At 43.4% G+C, this 22,329-nt stretch overlaps 1 protein-coding gene across 1 annotated transcript in view; it reads left to right on the top strand.

Moving 5' to 3' along the window:
- Positions 1-1,050: 1,050 nt before the first annotated feature.
- RNF115 (ring finger protein 115) overlaps positions 1,051-22,329 on the top strand; it is a gene marked incomplete at both ends in the record, with an annotated part of 79,897 nt that continues 58,618 nt past the window's right edge. Inside the window, one exon of the mRNA XM_080693202.1 lies at positions 1,051-1,152. Coding sequence (XP_080549328.1) covers positions 1,051-1,152 — 102 coding nt within the window. The remainder of the gene's footprint in view (positions 1,153-22,329) is intronic.

Here is a 22,329-nt window from a genome sequence, read left to right on the forward strand (position 1 = left end):
GAGTACTCGAGAGTCTGAGACAGGAGAATCACAGGTTCGAAGCCAATCTCGGCAACTTAGGCTCTCAGCAATTTAGCGAGACCTTGGTTCCAAATAAAACAGAAAATAGATCCGGGCATGGTGGCACACCAGGTTATCCCAGTACTTGGGAGGCTGAAGACAGGAGAATCACAGGTTCGAGGTCAGCCTCTGCAACTGGTGAGGCTCACATCAACCTTGCGTGACCCTGTTTCAAATTAAATGTAAAAAAGGGCTGGGGGGGGGTGTAGGTCGGAGGTAGAGTGCCCCTGGGCTCGATACCCTGAGTTCCCAAGCCCCAAAAAATTTTTTTTCAATTCCTTGAGAAAGACATAAACAGAAACGGATGTAGCTGATTATATGATTACATCCCTTATTACAAGCTGTTGTGGCAAAGGTTGTTCATTTATTTCTCCTAGTTCCTTAGCATTGAAGACTGTTTCCCGGTCCTGGGTATAACCAGAGAGACTCCTTCGCCTAGCCACATGTTTTTGGAGACCCCCACCCCCAGACCCCATACTTGTCTCCTGGCTCTTCACTGTCTACACGCACGTTCCGGTTCCAGAACTGGTCTCCAGGGCCGCCTCTTTTAGACCGCGTTTTCCAGCGGCCTCGGGGCCAGAGCCCCCGCGGAGGATACGACAGCAGAGCACCGGGGAAGCCCACGGCCCGCCCCCGGAAGTGCCGCCCCCGGAAGTGGCCGGCCGCCAGGGGCCGCTCTAGCGCCCCGCCTCGGTGGCTTCCGGCGACGCTCTAGCTCTCCTCTCGCTGGGCTCGGAGGACCGGCGAGGGCTGTTTGAGTTGCCGGCGGGCGGGCGGGCGGGCGGCGGTGGCCGACTCCCCTGCCTGCGCCTGTCTGGGGCTGGTAGGCGGGCCGCCGGGTCGCCGTCCGCGCCGCCGCGGGGCTGGGCCGGCGGGCTCACGTGACCAGCGCGGACTCTGGAGCGGCGGGCGGCGGCCGCAGCCGGGGAGGTAGCGGCCTGGCGAGGGACCGGCCGGCTGCCCTCTCGGACAGCGGCGGCAGAGAGAAAAATGGCGGAGGCTTCGGCGGCCGGCGCGGACGCGGGCGCCGCGGTAGCCGCGCACCGGTTCTTCTGTCACTTTTGCAAGGGCGAGGTCAGCCCCAAACTACCGGTAAGAGCCCGGGCCTCCGCCTCGGGCGCCGCAGACCCCGGCCCCCGGGCCCGCACTCCCCGCGCCCCGGCGGGCCCCGCACCTGCTGCCGCGCTCGGCCGCGGGACCCCGGCCCCGGCCCTCGCCTCCTGACCCGCCCCTCCGTCTTTCCGTCTTCCTCAGCGAGTTCTGACAACTCGCCCTTTAATTTCCTCGTACTCCTCTTCACCTTGTCTTCTTTCCACGGTGACCTCCCCCCCAGCGCTCCCACAGCCGGCGCTCCTCCTTCCTCGACACCCTTTCCCACGTTTTCTCCGGGTCCACCCCCTCCGCAGCTCCGCGAGGCCGGGCGGCGGGTCGCCGAGGATGGTCGCTCTGCGGTTGTCTCCGGGGGAAGGAGCGGAGAGAGGTTGGAGGGAACCGGGGAGGTTTGCTCTGCACTGGCGCCCAGCGTTCTTGTGAAAGTGAAAACAGTGTGCTAGTGACTTGCAGACCGCTCCGCTCTAGGAAGCAGGCAGGACAGGCTGTTTCAACTTAGTTGATTTTGGATGTCATCCTGCCAATGGGCTTTAGTGCCTCCGTCCTCGCCCGCCCCTTCCCCATTCTATTCTCTCGGTTCACTTATGGCCAAGATCCAGGGCACAGTGTTGGGGCTGCTTCCTCTGACATGAAATTGGTTTCACCAGTTTCTGCCAGACTGTCAGCCAAAAGAGAGGTAGCGCCACGGTTTTCCGGAGAAAGCGCTTCTGCAGCATGCTGGCCAGTGCCAGCACGCCAAACCCAGAAGCTGCTTTTGGTTGGGTTTTAGCTACTTTGGAGAGACCCACCAGGGTAGATATTAATCTTGCCTTTGGCCAGCTGTCTTTATATATAATTGCTTATGATTTTTTTCCCTTAGAAGTGTCTAATTTCAGTTTTAAGACAGGTTGACTACATAACAGTTCATCCTTATATCTATAGCGGCTCAGATAGAGAAAGCCTGTTAAAATATTGTGTGTAGCCGGGCGTGGTGGCGCACGCTTGTAATCCCTGCGCTTGGGAGGCAGAGACAGGAGGATCGCGCAGGTTCGAAGCCAGCTGCACGTGCTGGCTTAGGAGAGCCTGTTTCCAAATAAAAATGTAAAAAATAGGTCTGGGAGTGTAGCCCGGAGGTAGAAGGGCTTCCAGGAACCCCAGTACCACCAAAAAAAAAAAAAAAAAAAAAAAAATTGTGTGTATTTTTCTTAGAAACACAAATGGGGTCGAGCAGCTAAAGAATATTTTAGCGTTTTCACACCTAAAAGTTGTGCTTCATTTTTTCGGGCTTTTAAAGCATTTTTTTTTTTTTTGTATTTGTCTTACCCCCAATTTCATAATCATGGTGATGGCTAGTGCTACCTGGTTCTGTGTGTTTATGTGTTTTCTGCCATATTTTAGTGTTAGAGAAAGCAGGTGCTTTGTTTTTTTCCAGTAAACCTCAGAACCTCCAGAACTCTCTCACCATAGAGAGAAGTCTGGAATTTGGCCAGCGTGTTTGTGGCCAGTGACATGTCATTGAATGTTATAACTTTTGCATATTGTGGCCTTAGTTCTTTAGATCTGTAAGTTGCTGTTTACTTATTTGCATTTCAGAGTGAGAAGACAGTTTCAATTTCTATCTTGTCACCTCAAATCTTCATTTCAAAGGGATAATTTGAAAGGCCTTTTTTGGGGGGGGTTACTGGGGATGGAACCCAAGGGCATTCTAACTCCTAGCTACACCCCCCCAGCCCTATTTTTTATTCTTTATTTTGGAACAGGGTCTCATTGAGTTGCAAAGGCCCTCACTAGTAGCTGAGGCTGTCCAAGATGCTCCTGTCTCAGCCTCCCAAATGCTGGGATTGCAAGCGTGCACCACCACACCCAATGTTACATCATTTTTACTAATGTATTTTCTTTTCTTCCTTTTTTTTGGGGGGGGGGTACTCGGGATAGAACCCAGAGGCATTCTACTTCTGAGCTACACCCTCACCCTTATTTTATTTTATTTTATTTTATTTTATTTTTTGAGACAGGGTTCCACTAAATTGTGGAAGATATCCTAAGTTTTGGAGGGCCTTGCTAAGTTGCTGAGGCTGGCTTTGAACCTATGATCCTCCTGTCTCAACCTTCCAAGTACTGGAATTACAAGCATGTGCACCATGCCTGATTTTTACTAATTTTCAGTTAGATGCTTAGAGAAGTTCTTGATCTTTTTTAGTCTAATTTGTTATCTGCCATGCCTGATATATACATACACACACACACACACACACACACACACACACACACACACTTTTTTTTTTTTTTTTTTTGCAGGTTTGGGGGTGGAACCCAGGGGCATTCGACCTCCGAGCTACACCTCCTGCCCTATTTTTTATTCTTTATTTTGAAACCGGGTCTCACTGAGTTGCAGAGGGCCTCACTAAGTAGCTGAGGCTGTCCGCGAACCGTGATCCTCAAGTCTCAGCCTCCCGAATGCTCGGATTACAAGCGTGCGCCACCGCTCCCAGCTCACACGTACTTTTTTTTTTTTTTTTTTTTTTAGTACTGGGGATGGAACCCAGGGGTATTCTACCTCCGAGCTACATGTTTAGCCATATTTTTTATTCTTTATTTTGAAACAGGGTCTCACTGAGTTGCAAAGGGCCTCACTAAGTATCTGAGGCTGTCCATAAACCACGATCTTCCTGTCTCAGCCTCCCAAATGTTGGGATTATAAGCGTGTGCCACCATCCTGGCTCCTGACTTATATTTTTTTTACTTATTTATTTTTGTGTGGTACTAGGGATTGAACCCAGGGCGATTTTATTCCAAGATCCCCAGCCCTTTTCCCTTTTTATTCTGAAACAGAGTCTCACTAGGTTGCTGAAGGTCTCCTTAAATTGTAGAGATTGGCCTTGAACCTGTGATCCTCCTTTCTCAGCTTCCCAAGTACTGTGGGAATAACAGGCTTGTGCTACTGTGCCTGGCTTATGCCTGATTTATAAACTGAGGCCTGTCACTAATGACTACAACCAAGTGCTTCCTACATGCATACAAAGTTCTTTTCTGGATGTCTTCCAAGTGATATGGAGAAATATGTGATTCTTGCTTGTAAGTACCTCCCCTCCTCAAGATTTTTTTGAAAAGAATACAAATACGGAAAAAGTAACAAACATGGAAAAAGTCATTCTTTTGTGTGTGTGCGTGGTACTGGGGATAGAACCCAGGGGCGTTCTACCTCGGGCCTACACCTCCAGCCCTATTTTTATATTTTATTTTGAAACAGGGTTTCACTAAGTTGATGAGAGCCTTACTAAATTGCTGAGGCTATCCTTGAAACTGTGATCTTCCTGTCTCAGCCTCCCAAGTATTGGGATTACAGGTGTGGGCCACCAGGCCGGGCCAAGTCATACTTTTCTTAAGGGCAAGGATAAGTTCTGAGAAATGCATTTCTGGGCAATTTTATTCTTCCTGAATATCAGAGTCTGTTTATATGAACTAAGATAGCTACAATGTCACTAGGCAATCCAGTCTTGGGGAAAGGCCCTCTAGTCCATATGCAGCCAGTTACTGTCTGAAGCATTATTTAGTGCCTGACAATAAAGTGAACTAGGATGGATAAAATGTGCTTTTGATTTCAGAGTGGGAACATGATCACATTGGTGCTAGTGGGGAAAGTATGACAGAGAAGATGGGATTTAAATTGAGTTTTGAGGGATAGGTAGAATTCAGATTGATAATACCTAAGACTTTGAGGGATTAAAAGGTAGAGGGGTTGAGGATGAAGGGAAAAATATTTAGAAAACTATATTTTGTGCTACAGGGAATTGAATCCAGAGACATTCTACCTCTGAGCTATACCCCCAGATTGATTTTATTTCTTATTTGGAAACAGGGTTTCACTAGGTTGCAGAGGGCCTCACTAAATTTTTGAAGCTGTCCTCGAACCTGCTATCCTCCTGTCTCAGCCTGTCTGGTTTTGTGTGTGTGTGTGTTACTAAGGATTGAACTCAGGGGCATTCTACCTCCAAGCTACACCCCTATCCCTATTTTATATTTTGATTTTAAAACAGAGTCTTGCTATGTTAACAAGAGTCTCACTACTTACTGAGGCTGTCCTTGAACCTGTGATCCTCTTGTCTCAACCTCCCAAGTGTATACCACCATACCTGGCTCAGCCTGCCCCCCCCACCCCCACCCCCGCCTTCGGTACTGGGGATGGAACCTCTGAGCTATATCCCCAGCCCTATTTTTTATTCTTTATTTTGAAACAGTCTCACTGAGTTGCAGAGGGCCTCACTAAGTAGCTGAGGTTGTCAGTGAACTGTGATCCTCCAGTCTCAGCCTCCCAAATGCTGGGATTATAAGCGTGTGCCACCGCCCAGCTCAGCCTGCTTATTTTTAAGTGGAGTAAAATTATATATATTTATGAGGATCAGTGTGATGTTTGGTACATATATACATTGTGGAGTGGCTAAGTCAAACTATGTAACATACACATTCCCTCATATACTTACTTTTTTTCTAGTAAGAACATTTAAATTTTATTATTTTAGCAATTTTTAAATTATTATTATTTTTTTTTACGGTACTGAGGATGGAACCCAGGGGCATTCTACCTCCGAGCTACACCCCCTGCCCTATTTTTTATTCTTTATTTTGAAACAGGGTCTCAGTAAGTTGCAGAGGGCCTCACTAAGTAGCCGAGGCTGTCTGTGAACTGCGATCCTCCTGTCTCAGCCTCCCGAATGCTGGGATTACAAGCGTGTGCCACCTTGCCCGGCTTAGCAATTTTAAATACATATTAACTGTAGTTACCATGATGTGCAGTAGTAAACATTGTTTTGTGTCTTTAAGAAAAGTTCAGAGTTCTAGTTTCAGTTTGTATATGTGTCAGTGAGTTTCACCTTGTGTCATGGCCTGTGTGTGTGTGTGTGTGTGTGTGTGTGTGTGTGTGTTATGTTTGTGGTACTAGGGATTGAATTCAGGATGCTATACATCTTAGCTACACTCTTAGGCTTTTTTAATTTTTTTATTTTAATCCAGGATCTCCATAAATTACTGAATGTTTGTCTAGAATCTGCGATTCTCCTGTTTTAGCTTCCCAAGTACTGTGATGACAGTCGTGTACCAGCACACCCAGCTTCTTATTGTCATTACTATATCATTAATCCCATCTTGAAAATGTTGGTTATGAGAATGACCAGGTCAAAGTCTTGTTTAGTTTAAATCTATCTCCACTACTGAGAAACCAGCTTGAACATTGGTAATCTGATAAATTTATCACTTTTTTTTTTCTTTTTGTAGTACTGGTGATAGAACCCAGGGGCATTCTACCTCCGAGCTATACCTTCAGCCCTATTTTTTATTCTTTATTTTGGAACAGAGTCTCACTGACTTGCAAAGGGCCTCACTAAGTAGCTGAGGCTGTCCACAAAACGTGATCCTCCTGTCTCAGCCTCCCAAATGCTGGATTACAAGTGTGCACCACCATGCCCGGCTTCAAAAAGCTTTTTATAGAAGGGCGTGGTGGTGCACACTTGTAATCCCCATGCTTGGGAGGCAGAGACAGGAGGATCTTGCGCAGGTTCGAAGCCAACCTCGCTGGCTTAAGAGACCCTGTTTCCAAATATAAAATAGGTCTGGGAGTGTAGCCTGGAGGTAGAAGGGTTCCATTCCCAGTACCACCAAAAAACAAAACAAAACAAAAAGCTATATATATATATATTTTTTTTAAGTACTGGGGATGGAACCCAGAGGCATTATATCTCCAAGCTATACCTCCAGCCCTATTATTTTCTTGTTTTGAAATAGGGTCTCACTAGGTTGCTATGAGAGTCTCAAAAGTTGCTGAGACTGGTCTTGAAGTTTTGCTCATCCTGTCTCAGCCTCCTTCGTACTGGGATTATATAGGTGTGCATCACCATGCCTGGCTTTTTATAATTTTTTTAGTGTAAACTTGGTGTTTTCTTAATATAAATACACAGCATACAGTAGGCATGTACATTTTTTTCTTTCTTTTTTTTTTGTGGTACTGGGGTTCCTGGAAGCCCTTCTACCTCCGGGCTACACTCCCAGACCTATTTTATATTTTTATTTGGAAACAGGGTCTTTTAAGCCAGCGCGATCCTCCTGTGTCCGCCTCTCAAGCGCGGGGATTACAAGCGTGCGCCGCCATGCCCAGCTATGTACAGTTTTTTTCAACTGGATGAGTGTTATGGGAAACCTGTTACCCAGACTCAACTCATCAGGGAGTTTTATTTTCCCCTTTGGTCTTGACTGAATTTGCATCTCTAGAGGGTACCAACTCTTGTAATAGTTGGCTGTTAGGAACTAGCACCTGTGAAGACAATCATCAACTTTTTATTTTTGTTTCAGTGCTGGGGAGTCAAACCCATGGCCTCACATACTAGGCGAGTTCTCTATCACTCTTTTACTGTATACTGTCTCCAGCTCGACGTAAGTTTTTTTTTTTTTTTTTTTTTAGGGTCTGGGGATGGAACCCAGGGGCATTCGACCTCCAAGGTACACCCCCTGCCCTGTTTTTTATTCTTTATTTTGGACAGGGTCTCACTAAGTTGTAGAGGGCCTCACTAAATACCTGAGGCTGTCCACAAACTGTGATCCTCCAGTCTCAGCTTCCTGAATGCTGGGATTACAAGTGGGCACCACTGCACCCAGCTTCTACCTCAGGTTTTTTTTTTTTTTGGTGGTACTGGGGTTCCTGGAAGCCCTTCTACCTCCGGGCTACACTACCAGACCTATTTTTTATTTTTGGAAACAGGGTCTCTTAAGCTAGCGCAGTTGGCTTCCAACCTGCGCAGGATCCTCCTGTCTCTGCCTCCCAAGCGCAGGGATTACAAGCGTGCACCACCACGCCCGGCCTACATCAGTTTTTAATGAGCTGTTACTGGGTATTTACTTGCTAAGTGGGAAATATTGCTTCAGAGCCATTTCATCTGTTGCTGATTTATTTGCCACATAGCAGAGCCATAGTGTGTTCAGTGGGACTAGGTTGTAAGGTTTTAAAACTCTTCTGTTATTTCTTCCCCTTCCCTAATCCAGGATATAGTACTTCCTCGTACAATTAGAAGTGCATATACAGGCAACAGCAATAGCTTACCCAATGATCAGTCTTTAAACTACCCCTGGCCAGGCGTGGTGGTGCATGCTTATAATCCTAATACTTGAGAGGCCTGAACAAGAGGATCATAGGTTTGCGGCTAGCCTCAGCCACTTAGCCCCTCAACCACTTAGTGAGACCCTGTTTCAAAATAGAGAATAAAAAATGAGGCTGGGGTGTGGCTGGAAGTAGAATGCCTCTGTATTCAATCCCTAGTAATGAAAAGAAAAAAAAAAACTACCCCTGGGTTTTTGTTTATAGATTTTATTGTTATCCTTTTACTATAAAGGATTCATGGTCCCAGCTAACTTTACTGTTCATATGAAGAGAAATAGTGTATTTTATAACTTCTGAGAGAGACTAAAGTATGCTTAGTTTTATGTAGGTTAAGGCAAAAGTAGGCTGAAGGAATTATATTTGGTGAAATAGCACTCTTTACTGCTCATCCTGATCTATCAATCTTAGCTTTGTGGATCCTTTGGTGTGTATTCTCCCAGATAATAGGACAAAACGTTTGTTGAGAAAAGATACTAGAAGCAGGGTGTGGTGGTGCAGGCTTGTAATCCCAGTACTTTAGAGGCTGAGACAGGAGGATCTCAGGTTCGCAGCCAGTCTCAGCTACTTAGTGAGGCCCTCCACAACGTAGTGAGACCCTGTTTCAAAAGAAAGAATAAAAAATAGGGCTAGGGTATAGCTGAGAACTAGAATGGCCCTGGGCTTAATTCCCCAGTACCACAAAACAAACAAACAAAAACAAACAGTCAAACAAACAAAAACAGCAGCAGAAGAACTAGTAGAAGAAGAAGAAATTAGGAAATGAGAAATCATACAGGGTATTTAAACATGAAAATGGATTCAGTGGCACTGTTACCTGTTGGACTTCAAAGAAGAATCTTTATGCCAAGGGAAAAGTACTTTAGGAATTTCTTTTTTCTTTTTTTTTTTTTTTTGGTGGTACTAGGGATGGAACCCAGGGGCATTCTACCTTCGAGTTACACCCCCAGCCCTATTTTTTATTCTTTTTTACTTTGAAACAGGGTCTCACTGAGTTGCAAGGGGCCTCACTAAGCAGCTGAAGCTGTTCATTAACCATGATCCTCCTGTCTTAGCCTCCCAAATGCTGGGATTACAAGCATGTGCCATCATGCCCTTAGAGGAATTTCTCTTAATCAAAGTGTTTTTCTATTTACAGTGAAAATAATACAATTTAGTGAGTACTAAAAGTGCTGTACTGATGAGCTACATTCCCAATCCTAAACTTGGATTTTGTGTGTGTGTGTGTGTGTGTGTGTGTGTGTGTGTGTGTGTGTGTTACTGGGGATTGAACCCAAAGGCCTTTTACAGTTCGATTTTATTTCTTATTGAAAACAGAGTTTCGCTAGGTTGAAGAGGGTTTTTTTTTTTTTTTTTGGCTATAGTACTTTTTATTTGTAATTTAGTTGACAACTCATGTTCAAGGGAATGGGATATTTGGGAGAGGAGACCATGCTGAACAGTGAATACTAAATTGTTTCATAAGCTTCACTTTACAACATCATATTCTATAAAAAGCTCTTGATAGTGGTTATTGGTGGCTCTAATCTGATCATTTAGGTATAAGAAGAGATGTTTTGAAATTGTAAAATGTTTTTACATTGTGCTTTGTGTACTCTAAAACCTCCAAACAAGATAACTCAAGAAAAATTTGTCTTGTTCTTCAAGACTAAACTAAAAATTCAAGTTTACTTGTGATTTAAGAGGGTTCAGAAATGGACTATTTTGTGACAGAAACTGTTTTTCTTTACTACCTGCACCTCCTGGATGATTTAGAAGGTGCTATTTCTTTACACGTGGAGTTACTAGGGGTTTTAAAAGTAAGACTCCATGTTAGGACAAAAGTATTATTAATTTCTACATTTATATAAGCACAAGTCTATGGGAGATTATAATTCTCTTTAGGACTATAGGGCGAAAGCAGTCAGTTTATTTTTAACCCTGTTGTTATTTCTTGACTCTCATAGTAAATAATTAGAAGCAGGCAACATGAATAAATTCCAAATTTCAAGGCAATGGGAAGATTATGTCTTGTTATTTAGAAGATACAGATTTGAAGAGGGTTTCACTAACCTGCAATCCTCCTGTCTCAGCCTCTTAAGTATGGGGATTACAGGCATGTGCCACCGTGTCCAGCCAGATTAAAAAAATTTTGTATTTGTGCATTGTAGTCTTACATCACAATGTAGCGTAGAGTAATGGGGCTACATACACACAGCACTTGGTGAGCTTTGCTTAGCTCCCTCCCCACTCCTTCCTCTTCCCTGTATATGATATGGTATTGGCATTGATATTTTCACAAAAGTTGTATTTTGAATTAAGAGATTTTTTTGTGGTACTGGGGATGAAACCCAGGGGCATTCTGCCTCTGAGGTATGCCCCCAGCCCTACTTTTTATTTATTTATTTATTTTTAAAGAGGTCTCACTGAGTTGCAAAGGGCTGCACTAAGTAGTAGCTGAGACTGTCTGCGAACCACACCCAGCAAATTAAGAGATTTTGATTACCTGGTCTAATGCCCTTGGGTTTCAAGTTTATCTGTGATTGAATAAAATGACATTGTATACTTTTTGGTCATCAGATGATAGAAGAAGCACTTAAACTTCACAGAGCTCCTACCTCACTTGACTGTCCCATTGAGAGACAATGTGATACCGAGACTAATGGAGTTACTGTGATGATTGGGTAGGAAAGCGCAAAGCGCTGTGTTGAGGAATATAAAGGAATGTTCATCCCCACATACCACCACCTCCCGCTTCTCCATTAGACCCAGGTCAGGGAATAGTACTAAACTCTTCATTACATGAAAGAGAGAAATCCTATGCATAATGTGATTTTAGTATTGATGAGATGAGACTAGAACGGTTCTTATGTGTTTTATGAAGACTAAGGCATCTTCCAAATCCAGGTAACAGAGCAATCTAGTTAAGGATTGCCAGTGTATTGCTTACCTCTGAGGATCTACTCAAAGGGACCAATCAATAGTCTTCTCTTCTCCTATTTCCCTATTATATCACCTTCTTTGACCTAAGAAAGTGTCATCCTTATCAGTAAATATTGTTATCTAGTTTAGTTCTTTACCAGGTGCTACAAAGGCATTTGTTATGATGATATTTATTTATTTTTTTGTGGTACTGGGGGTGGAACCCAGGGGCTTTCTACCTCCGGGCTATACTACTAGACCTTTTTTATACTCTATTTGGAAACAGGGTCTCACAAGGTTGCTGAGAGCCTCACTAAGTAGCTGAGGCTGGCTTTGAACCTGCACAATCCTCCTGTCTCAGCCACCCAAGCGCGGGGATTACAAGCGTGTGCCACCATGCCCAGCTGTGATGATGTAATATAGAAGGATATTCTAATGACCCCCTAATAAGAGTAGCCAAAAAGTAGGTTTCTTCAGGACTTTTTAATTTTTCCATAATACTAACATTAAACTCAGGAGCATTCTACCTCTGAGCTACACTCCCAGCTTTATTTTTTATTCTTTTATTTATTTTTGCAAGACTGGGGATGGAACCCAGGGGCATTCTACCTCTGAGCAACACCGCCAGCCCTATTTTTTATTCTTTATTTTGAAACAGAGTTTCACTGAGTTGCAAAGAGCCTCATCAAGTAGCTGAGGTTGTCTGTGACATGTGATCCTCCTGTCTCAGCCTCCCAAATGCTGGGGTTATAACCATGCACCACCATACCTGGCTCCTATTCTTTATTTTTTTATTTTTATTTTTTTGTGATGCTGGGATTGAACCCAGGGGCATTCTACCTCTGAGCTACACCTCTAGCCCTAATTTTTTTTATTCTTTATTTTGAAACAGGGTCTCACTAAGTCGTGGAGGGTCTCACTAAGTAGCCGAGGCTGACTGCGAACCCTGATCGTCCAGTCTCAGTCTCCCAAGTACTGGGATTACTAGCATGTGCCACCTCACCTGGCTTTTTTTTTTTTTTTTTAAACAGGGTCTCTCTGAGTTGTTGAGGGCCTCTCTTAAGTTGTGGAGGCTGGCTTTGAACTTGTGATCCTCTAGTTTTAACCTCCCAACTATTGAAATTGCAGGCATGTGCCACCATACCGGACTCTTCAGGGCTATATAATATTATTTTGAGGGAAGCAATTTAGTGATTTGAGCCATGTTTGAAAGGTTTTAATTATTAGATTACCTCTGATATTGGTGACTCATCTAAAAACTTCAGCTTGGTTAGAATCTTTCTGGTTTTATTTAGAAGTTGCTTTTTAAATATTTTTTGATTCAGATGACAGTGTTTTGAGATCATCATCTAAGAGGCTATAGTGAGCAAGGTATGATGGTCCATGCCTGTAATCCCAGTATTTGTGAGACTGAGACAGGAGGATCATAGGTTCCCAGCCAGCCCCAAGAACTTAGTGAGGCCCTATGCAATTTAGTGAGACTTTGTTTCAAAATAGAAGAATAGGGCTGGGAGTGTAGCTCAGAGGTAGATTGCTCTTGGCTTTCATCCCTAGTAAAACACACACACACACACACACACACACACACACACACACACTTACAATGGTATAAAATTCAAGATTTATATATGAACATAGTGTATTCTCTGTTGGATTTGTGTTCTTTTAGTTTTTTAAAATTAATTTAAAAAAATTTTTGTGGTACTGAGGATGGAATGGAATCTGGGACAGTCTACCTCTGAGCTACACCTCTATCCCTATTTTTAAAAAAACTTTATTTTGAGACAGGGTCTCACTAAGTTGCTGAGGGCCTTGCTAAATTGTTGAGGTTATTCTTGGTCTAGAACCTGTGATCTATCTTTCTTAGCCTCCCAAATACTGGGATTACAGGCATTTGCTGCTATACCTGGCAGGAATTGTATTCTTATGGGTAGAAGCCTAGTTCTATCTTTGAAGTTCTACTGATAAATAGACATATATATTGGGGAAATTTGTGGGACTTTTCAGTATGAGGAAGAAAAAAATTATTGAACATGAAATTCCTTGTTTATTTATTTATTTTTTGAGACCGAAGTACTGACAAAGGAGCTGAGGCTGTCTGCAAACCATGATCCTCCTGTCTCAGCCTCACAAATGCTGGGATTATAAGCATGTGCCCCCATGCCTGGCTCCACTTTTTGTTTCTTTATGTTTAGTTGGCTTTTTTTTTTTTTTAATCTTTTGTTCAGGTAGGGGATGCTAAGATCTTTCTTTCTTTCTTTCTTTCTTTATTTATTTGGTGGTACTGGGGATGGAACCCTTCTATCTCCGGGCTACACTCCCAGACCTATTTTTATGTTTTTTTTATTTAGAAACAGGTCTCTTAAAGCCAGCGAGGCTGGCTTCGAACCTTCGCGATCCTCCTGTCTCTGTCTCCCAAGCGCGGGCATTACAAGCGTGCGCCACCATGCCCGGCTATGCTAAGATCTTTTAAGCAGCGATCCTATAAAAAGAGTTGAACGAAAGTTTGCTGCTTCTTTTTTTTTCCTGCGGGCAAATTAGAATGGTATTAAGAATAAGATACCATGGATCCTGGCTTTGTTTCATTTTCCCACAGTTTACTGGTGAGGCATGGAGAGGAATAGGCAGTGATTTTCTTTCTTTTTTCAGTACTGGGGATTGAACTCAGGGGCGTTCTTTTCCTCCATCCCCGTTACACCCCTAGCCTTATTTTTAATTTTTATTTTGAAACAGGGTCTTCCTAAGTTTCAGAGGGCCTCAGGAAGCAGCTGAGGCTGGCCATAAACCTGTGATCCTCCTGTCTTAGCCTCCCAAGTACTAGGATTACAAGCACATGCTACCACACCCAGCAAGAGCAGTGATTTTCAAATAGGGTCATTTTTTTTCTTCTTTTTTAATGGTACTAGAAATTTAACCCAGAAGGATTCTACCTCCAAGTAACATCCCCAGTCCTATTTAATTTTTATTTGGAAACAGGGTCTCGCTAGGTTGATGAGAGTCTCACTACTTGCTAAGGTTGTCCTTGCACCTGTGTTCCTCCTGTCTCAGCCTCCTAAGTACTGAAATTACAAGTGTGTGCCACCTTGCCTGGCTAGATGGGGTCAGTTTTTCTCCCCGGAAGTTTTGCTGCTACAGGTAATTTCTGTAGACATTTTTGATTGTCTCATTTAGGGGTTGTGGGGAGGATTGCATCTGTCCTCTAATGAGTAGACGCCAGAGATGCTGCTGAACATACTGTGATGCACAGGACACCCATTCAAAGCAGTTATTGGGCCCAAAGTGTCAAGAATGCTGAGGTTGAGAAGTCCTGGCATTAATAGAGGCACAGTCTTTGTCCTCTTGTGCTAGTGGTGGTGAAGGTGTTTTTTCCCCATAAAGGTGATTGAACCCAGCAGCATTCTATCTCCGAACTATTAAAACAGGGTTTGCTAAGTGGCTGATGATCTTTCTAAGTTGCTGAGGCTGGCCTGGAACCTGTGATCATCTTGTCTCAGCCTCCAGTGTATTGAGACTCCAGGTATGCACCACTGTATCTGACTCTGTGTCTGTCCTTCCTTTCTTTCTTTCTTTCTTTCTTTCTTTCTTTCTTTCTTTCTTTCTTTCTTTCTTTTTGAGGGGTCTGGGGATGGAACCCAGGGGCATTTGACCTCTGAGTTACACCCCCTGCCCTATTTTTTATTCTTTCTTGTTTTTATTTTATTTTTTTTGAGGTACTGGGGGTGGAACCCAGGGGCTTTCTACCTCCAGGCTACACCCCAACCCTCTTTTATAATTTATTTGGAAACAAGTCTCACTAAGTTGCCGAGGGCCTCACTAAGTAGCTGAGGCTGTCTGCGAATCGCCATCCTCAGGTCTCAGCCTCCTGAATGCTGGGATTACAAGCGTGCGCCACCACGCCCGGCCTCTTTGATTTCTAATTTGGGGATCTTGATGAAAAATGTCAGGAAGATAATTGAGATCATATAATTTTAGCCAAAGCCCTCATGGGAACAGGGACATGTTTGGAACGGATTAGGGCTCAGTAGTTGGTAGCTGCTATTACATTATAGCAGTATCTGTTGGGTCACTTTCTCTCCTTGTGGTTAGTGAGACCAGAGGAATTGGATCACTTTTCTCAAGTTACACATTGTAGGACAACTTCTCAAAGTATCCAAATTTTTGTCAGTTGGGAAGTAATAGAGTTAGTTACACTGCATGTAATAACAGTAAAACAGCTGGAAATTCCAGTTTGAAAACAAAACAAAAAGCAAACAAAAGTTTAACTTCTAGTTTTTCTGTAGCTTATCTTAGTATTAATACTGTTCTACCTTGTGTTTCTCTTACAGTGCTTTAGAAGTTTTGTGAGCTTATAAGATTTTTTTGCTTAAATTTTTAGTTTCTTGAATCTCTTGATTGAGAGGGTAGATTGAAGTTATCGATCCTTGTTCTACTCTGAGCGACACCCCAGTACTAATTTTTATTCTTTATTTTGGAACACGATCTCACTAAGTTGCAGAGGGACTCATTAAGTTGTTGAGGCTGGCTGTGAACCTACAATCCTCCTGTCTCAGCCTTCAGAGTGCTGGGATTATAAGTGTGCAGCACCATGCTTGGCACCTGCTAAGGTTTTTTTTTTTTTAATTTATTTTTATTTTTATTTTTTTGGCGGGTCTGGGGATGGAACCCAGAGGCATTTAACCTCCAAGCTACACCCCCTGCCCAATTTTTTATTCTTTATTTTGGAACAGGGTCTCACTGAGTTACAGAGGGCCTCACTAAGTAACTGAGGCTGCCTGCGAACCACGATCCTCCAGTCTCAGCCTCCCGAATGCTGGGATTACAAGCGTGCGCCACCACGCCCGGCTTGATAGACTTGAACTTGTAGAACCATCTTCCAATAATAGTCTCATTATGTTCACCTTTCATCATACTTAGAATCTGAACTCTCAAAAAACATAGCCTTAGTTAATGCTTAGTTCTGCCTTTTCCTGGATTAGCTGAGATCTGAAGGCATCCTGCAGTGAGGCTGATCTTCTAGCCTAGTGGGTCTCAGACTTCTCAGACAGCAGAGCCCTCTTTTCATAATAAATATTCTGAAATAGTCTCTTAAATAAAATACACAAGCAATACAACTTTCCTATACATGTAATTTGGAAAATTCCCTAGCTATAAATGAAAGGAATGAAAAGAAAGTAATTTCTGACAAAATCATATATAATTCTTTGTTAATTTTCATTTTTGTGGCACTGGGGAGTAATATATATTTTCATCTACAAATACTGGGTTAACCCTAACAGGACGATCTAATTTACTAGATGTTCTCACCAAACACAGGATTAGCTTGATATAATAGCTACTGAAGTGGATTGTTGTAAGGATATTTGGAACTTAAGTACTGCAAAAAGCGAACCATCAAGGCTGGGCTTGGTGGCACAAGCTTGTAATCCCAGCCTCAGGGAGACTGGAGGTGGAGACGGGAGGATCATAGTTCATGGTTCTCTGACAGCCTCAGCTACTTAGCAAGGCCCTTCGCAACTCAGTGAGACCCTGTTTAAAAAATATAAAGACTAAAATAAATAGGACCGGAGGTGTAACTTGAAGGTAGAATGCTCCTGGGTTCCATTCCCAGTACTGCAAAAAAAGAAAGAAAGAAAAAAAAGCAAACCATCAGAATAATGAACAATACAATACTTGGTATAGCTGCAAGTACAACAGAGTATGCATTTCTGTTGCTTTATCCAAGAGTTACTTTTCTAGACTTTTTTTTTTGTGTGTATGATACTGGGGATGGAACCCAGGGGCATTCTGCCTTCAAGATACACCCCAGCCCTGTTTATATTCTTTTTTTTGAAACAGGGTCTCACTGAGTTGCAAAGGGCCTCACTAAGAGTAGCTGAGGCTACTGCAAACTGGGACCCTCCTGTCTCAGCCTCCTCAATGCTGGGATTACAAGCCTGTTCCACCACGCCCGGCTTACTTTTCTGGACATTTAATTCATACTAAAATTATGCAGAAAGACTTGGTATTTATATGTAAAATGGAATTGAGTCATAGGCTTTGGGAATTAGAAAAATTTAAAAATTCACTTAACTATCTATATGGGTGCTTGAGAATAGAGTCATTTCTTCTTTGTGTTGGACTTTTCTGGCCTTTACTCATTAAATGTCAGTGACACTTCTCCTTTTTTATTTTTTTTTTGTGGTACTGGGAATTGAACCCAGGGTCTCATGCATTCTAGGCAAGTACTCACCAGTAAGCTACATGCCCAGCCTAAATTTTATTTTTTATTTTTTATTTTATTTTATTTTATTTTTTGGTGGTACTGGAGATGGAACCCTTCTACCTCCCAGACCTATTTTTATATATATTTTCTTTCTTTCTTTCTTTCTTTTTTTTTTTTTTGGTGGTACTGGTGGTGGAACCCAGAGGCTTTCTACCTCCGGGCTATACTCCCAGACCTATTTTCTATTTTATTTGGAAACAGGGTCTCACTAAGTTGGTGAGAGCCTCACCAAGTATCTGAGGCTGGCTCCAAACCTGTGCGATCCTCCTGTCTCAGCCTCCCAAGCAAGGGGATTACAAGCGTGTGCCACCACGCCGGCTTTTATATATATTTTATAATTTGGAAACAGGGTCTCTTAAGCCAGTGAGGCTGGCTTCGACCTGTGCGATCCTCCTGTCTCCACCTCCCAAGCACGGGGATTATAAGCTTGCACCACCACACCAGCCTAAATTTTAGTAGCACTATTTTATTTGTTTTATTATTATTATTATTATTATTATTATTAATTATTTGTAGTACTGGGAATGGAACCTAGGGGCATTTTACCTCCAAGCTACACCCTCAGCCCTATTTTTTATTCTTTATTTTGAAACAGAGTCTCACTAAGTTGCAGAGGGCCACACTAAGTAGTTGATGCAGACCACTAACCACTATCCTCTTGTCTAAGCCTCCCAAGTACTGGGATTACAAGCATGAGCCACATGCCCGATTTAGTAGCACTTTTTAATTGCTATGAAACCCAAAACTCTTCCATAGATGTCCAGCATGTCTTCAAGTTGATTGTATTGTCTTTGTTAAAAATGACTCCTAAAGCGCCAGGCGTGGTGGCACACACTTGTAATCCCAGCATTTGGGAGGCTGAGACAGGAGGATCTCAATTTGAAAACAGCCTCAGCTCCTACTTAATGAGGCCTTTTGCAACTCAGTAAAACCCTGTTTCAAAAAATAAAGAATAAGCCTGGTATGGTGGCGCGCGCTTGTAATCCCTGCGTTTGCGAGATGGAGACAGGAGGATTGCGCAGGTTCGAAGCCAGCCTCTTTGGCTTAAGAGACCCTGTTTCCAAATAAAAACATAAAATAGGTCTGGGAGGGTAGCCTGGAGGTAGAAGGGTTCCATCCCCAGTATCACCAAAAAAAAAAAAAAAAAAAAAAAAAAAAGAATAAAAAAGCCGGGTGTGGTGGTCCACGCTTGGGAGGCAGAGACAGGAGGATCGCGCAGGTTCAAAGCCAGCCTCAGCTACCAAGTGAGCTCTCTGCAACTCAGTGAGACCCTGTTTCCAAATAAATATAAAATAGGTCTGGGAGTATAGCCCTGAGGCAGAAAGCCTCTGGGTTCCACCCCTAGTACCACCAAAAGAAGAAGAAGAAGAAGAAGAAGGAGAAGGAGAAGGAGAAATAAAGATTAAAGAAGTAGAAAAAATAAAGAATAAAAAATAGGGCAGGGAGTGTAGCTTGGACGTAGAATGCCCCTGAGTTCTATCCCTGTAACCCCCCCCCCTCTCTCTTTCTCTCCCTCTCCCTCTCTCCCTCTCTCCCCTAGGGGCCAGGACTTGTGGAGACCAGAGGATCAAGGTTCATGGACAGCCTCAGCTACTTAGTGAGGCCCTCCGTAACTTAGTGAGACCCTGTTTCAAAATAAAGAATACGCTGGCTTAAGAGACCCTGTTTCAAAAAAAAAAAAAAAAGTATAAAATAGGTCTGGGAGTGTAGCCCGGAGGTAGAAGGGCTTCCAGGAACCCCAGTGCCACCAAAAATAAAAAATAAAAAAATAATAAAAAGTAGGGCAGGGGGTGTATCTTGGAGTTCAAATGCCCCTGGGTTCCATCCTCAGACCCGCAAAAATAAATAGATAAATAAAATAAAAAAAGAAGACTAAAAAGTAGGGCTGGGGGGTATAGCTCAGAGGTAGAATAACCCCTGGGTTCCATCCCCAGTACCGCCAAAAAAAAAAAAAAAAAAAAAGACTTCTAAGCAAGTCAGGTACAGTGGTGGCTTGTAATCCTAGCATTTGGGAGGCTGAGACAGGAAGATTGTGGTTTGCGGACAGCCCCAGCTACTTAGTGAGGCCCTTTGCAACTCAAACCCGGTATCAAAATAAAGAATAAAAAAGTAGGGCTGGGGGTGTAGCTTGGAGGTAGAATGCCCCTGGGTACCATCCCCAGTACAAGATTTCTAGGCTTGGTGGTGTGGTGGCATACACCTGTAATCTTAGCTACTTAAAAGGTTGAGGGAGGAGGATAATTCAAGGCCAACCTGGGCAACTAAATTAGATGCTATCTCAAAATAAAAATGGCTAGGTGTGTAGATCCGTGGTAGAGTGCCCATGAGTTTGCATCACAGTACCACAAAAAAAAAAACAAAGAAAAACCCAAAAATAATGAATTACTTGTATAGAGAAAATTTCCATTTATTATTTTACTTATTCACTACAAAGTGACTTTTTATAATACAAGGTCCATTCTTTATGTTTAGACTTTTTCAAGTTGTACATGACCAATATTTACTTGTTCTTTGGACACCTCCTTCTATTGACCTTTAAATGTTCATGTCCTTACTGTTCCTCCTCAATTTTGTATGTGTGTGTTGGGGAGGGGGTGGTACTGGGGATTGAACCCAGAGCCTTGTACATGCTAGGCAAACACGCTACCACTGAGCTACTTCGCAGCCTATTTTATTTGTTGTGTGTGTGTGTGGGGGGGTACTGGGAATTGAACCCAGAGGCATTCTGCCTCTGAGTTGTATCCCCAGACCAATTTTATTTTTTGTTTGGAAACAGGGTCTCACTAGGTTTCTGAGAGCCTCACTAAGCTGCTGAGATTGTCTTTGAACCTGTGATTCTTCAGTCTCAGCCTCCCAAGTACTAGGATTGCAAGCCTGCACCACCATGCCTGGTTATCTCAGCCTATTTAAAAATCTTTATTTTGAAGTTGGGCATGGTGGTGCATACTAGTAATCCCAGTACTTGGGAGGCTGAGACAGGAGTATCACAGTTTCTTGGCCAGCCTCAGCTACTTAGTGAGGCCTTCTGCAACTTGAGACCTTTTTTCAAAAAGAATAAAAAAAGAATGCTCTGGGGGTTCAATCTCCAGTGTCTGCCCCTCCCTCCCTCCCTCCCTTCCCTCCCTCCCTCCCTCCCTCCCTCCCTCCCTCCCTCCCTTCCTCCCTCTCTCTCCCTCTCTTCCTCTCTCCTTCCCTCCCTCCCTCCCTCTCTCCCTCTCTTCCTCCTTCCCTCCCTCTCTCCTTCTCTCCCTCTCTCCCCCTCTCCCTCTTCCCCTCCCCCTCCCCCCCACGATTTTTTTGTGGTACTGGGGTTGGAACCCAGGGGCTTTTCTACCTCCAGGCTATACTCCCAGACCTATTTTTATATTTTATTTGGAAACAGGGTCTCACTAAGTTGCTGAGAGCCTCACTAATTAGCTGAGGCTGGCTTTGAACCTGTGCGATCCTCCTGTCTCAGCCTCCCAAGCACGGGGATTACAAGCGTGAGCCATCATGCCTGGCAGAAATCTTTTTTTGACATGGGGTCACATTTAGTTGCTGACTGGCCTCACATTTTCGATCCTGAGCCTCTCAGACATCTAGGATTACAGGCATGTGCCATCATTCCAGCTCCTTACCACTCTTATTGTTCTTGCCATTTTCATCAGTGTTGAAACAGTGCCTGGTAATTAGTAGGCATTCATTATTTGTTTAATGAAAGAATTGTAATTGTAGGCTTTTCTTGCCACTTTTTGCCTTTGTACCTGTTGAAAATGATGGAAGTATTATTTTAAAAAATACCTAAAACACAGGTAGGTTCTGATCTTATGATATGGCAGCTACTTAATGTGTAGAGGCATTAATGTGCCTTTTTAAGAAAAGTTAGGTTGAGGAATAAAAATTTTGTAGCTTAATCTTGTTGGTTTGAAATATATTACTGTTACTTGGATTGCTGTTACACATTTACTTTTTTGTTGTTGTTGTTGCGGTCTGCGGATGGAACCCAGGGGCATTCGACCTCCAAGCTACACCCCTGCCCTATTTTTTATTCTTTATTTGAAACCGTGTCTCACTGAGTTGCAGAGGGCCTAAGTAGCTGAGGCTGTCTGTGAACCGGGATCCTCCAGTCTCAGCCTCCCAAATGCTGGAATTACAAGCGTGCGCCCCCACACCCGGCCACATTCACTTTGTTTGTTTGTTTATTTATTTATTTTTGTGGGTCTGGGAATGGAACCCAAAGGCATTTGACCTCTGAGCTACACCCCCTGTCCTGCTTTTTATTCTTTATTTGAAACAGAGTCTCACTGAGTTGCTGAGGGCCTCACTAAGTAGCTGAGGCTGTCTGCGAACCTCGATCTTCTCTGGTCTCAGCCTCCCAAATGCTGGGATTACAAGCGTACGCCACCATGCCCGGCTCACTTTCTGTTTAATAATATGTTATGCAGATTCATAAAATGTTGAGGAAAATGGATAGTAGAATTAGGATTTAAGTACTTTCCCCTCCTTTTGACTTTGTGTTTAAACATTAATGAGCTATCTCAGACTCAGAGCAAATGCCTTTTTGCCTGTTTAGGTCTGGAAGTATGTTTTAAAAAATGGTAGGAAAGGGCTTTATTTTTTCATTTATTTTTTATTTTTGATGGTACTGGGGATGGAACCCAGAAGCATTCTACCTCTGAGCTACACCCCAGCCCTATTTTTTAGTCTTTATTTTGAAATAGGGTCTCACTGAGTTGCAAAGGGCCTCACTAAGTAGCTGAAGCTGTCCCTGAACCCGGATCGTCCTGTCTCAGCCTCCTGAATGCTGGGATTTAAAGTGTGTGCCAACCGCGCAGCTAGGAAAGGCCTTTAAAAGTAAACAAATTGTGAGGCTGGGCGTGCGGGCCTACACTTGTAA

Source organism: Muscardinus avellanarius (genome assembly GCF_963383645.1).
Source record: "Muscardinus avellanarius genome assembly, chromosome: 3".
NCBI lineage: Eukaryota > Metazoa > Chordata > Mammalia > Rodentia > Gliridae > Muscardinus > Muscardinus avellanarius.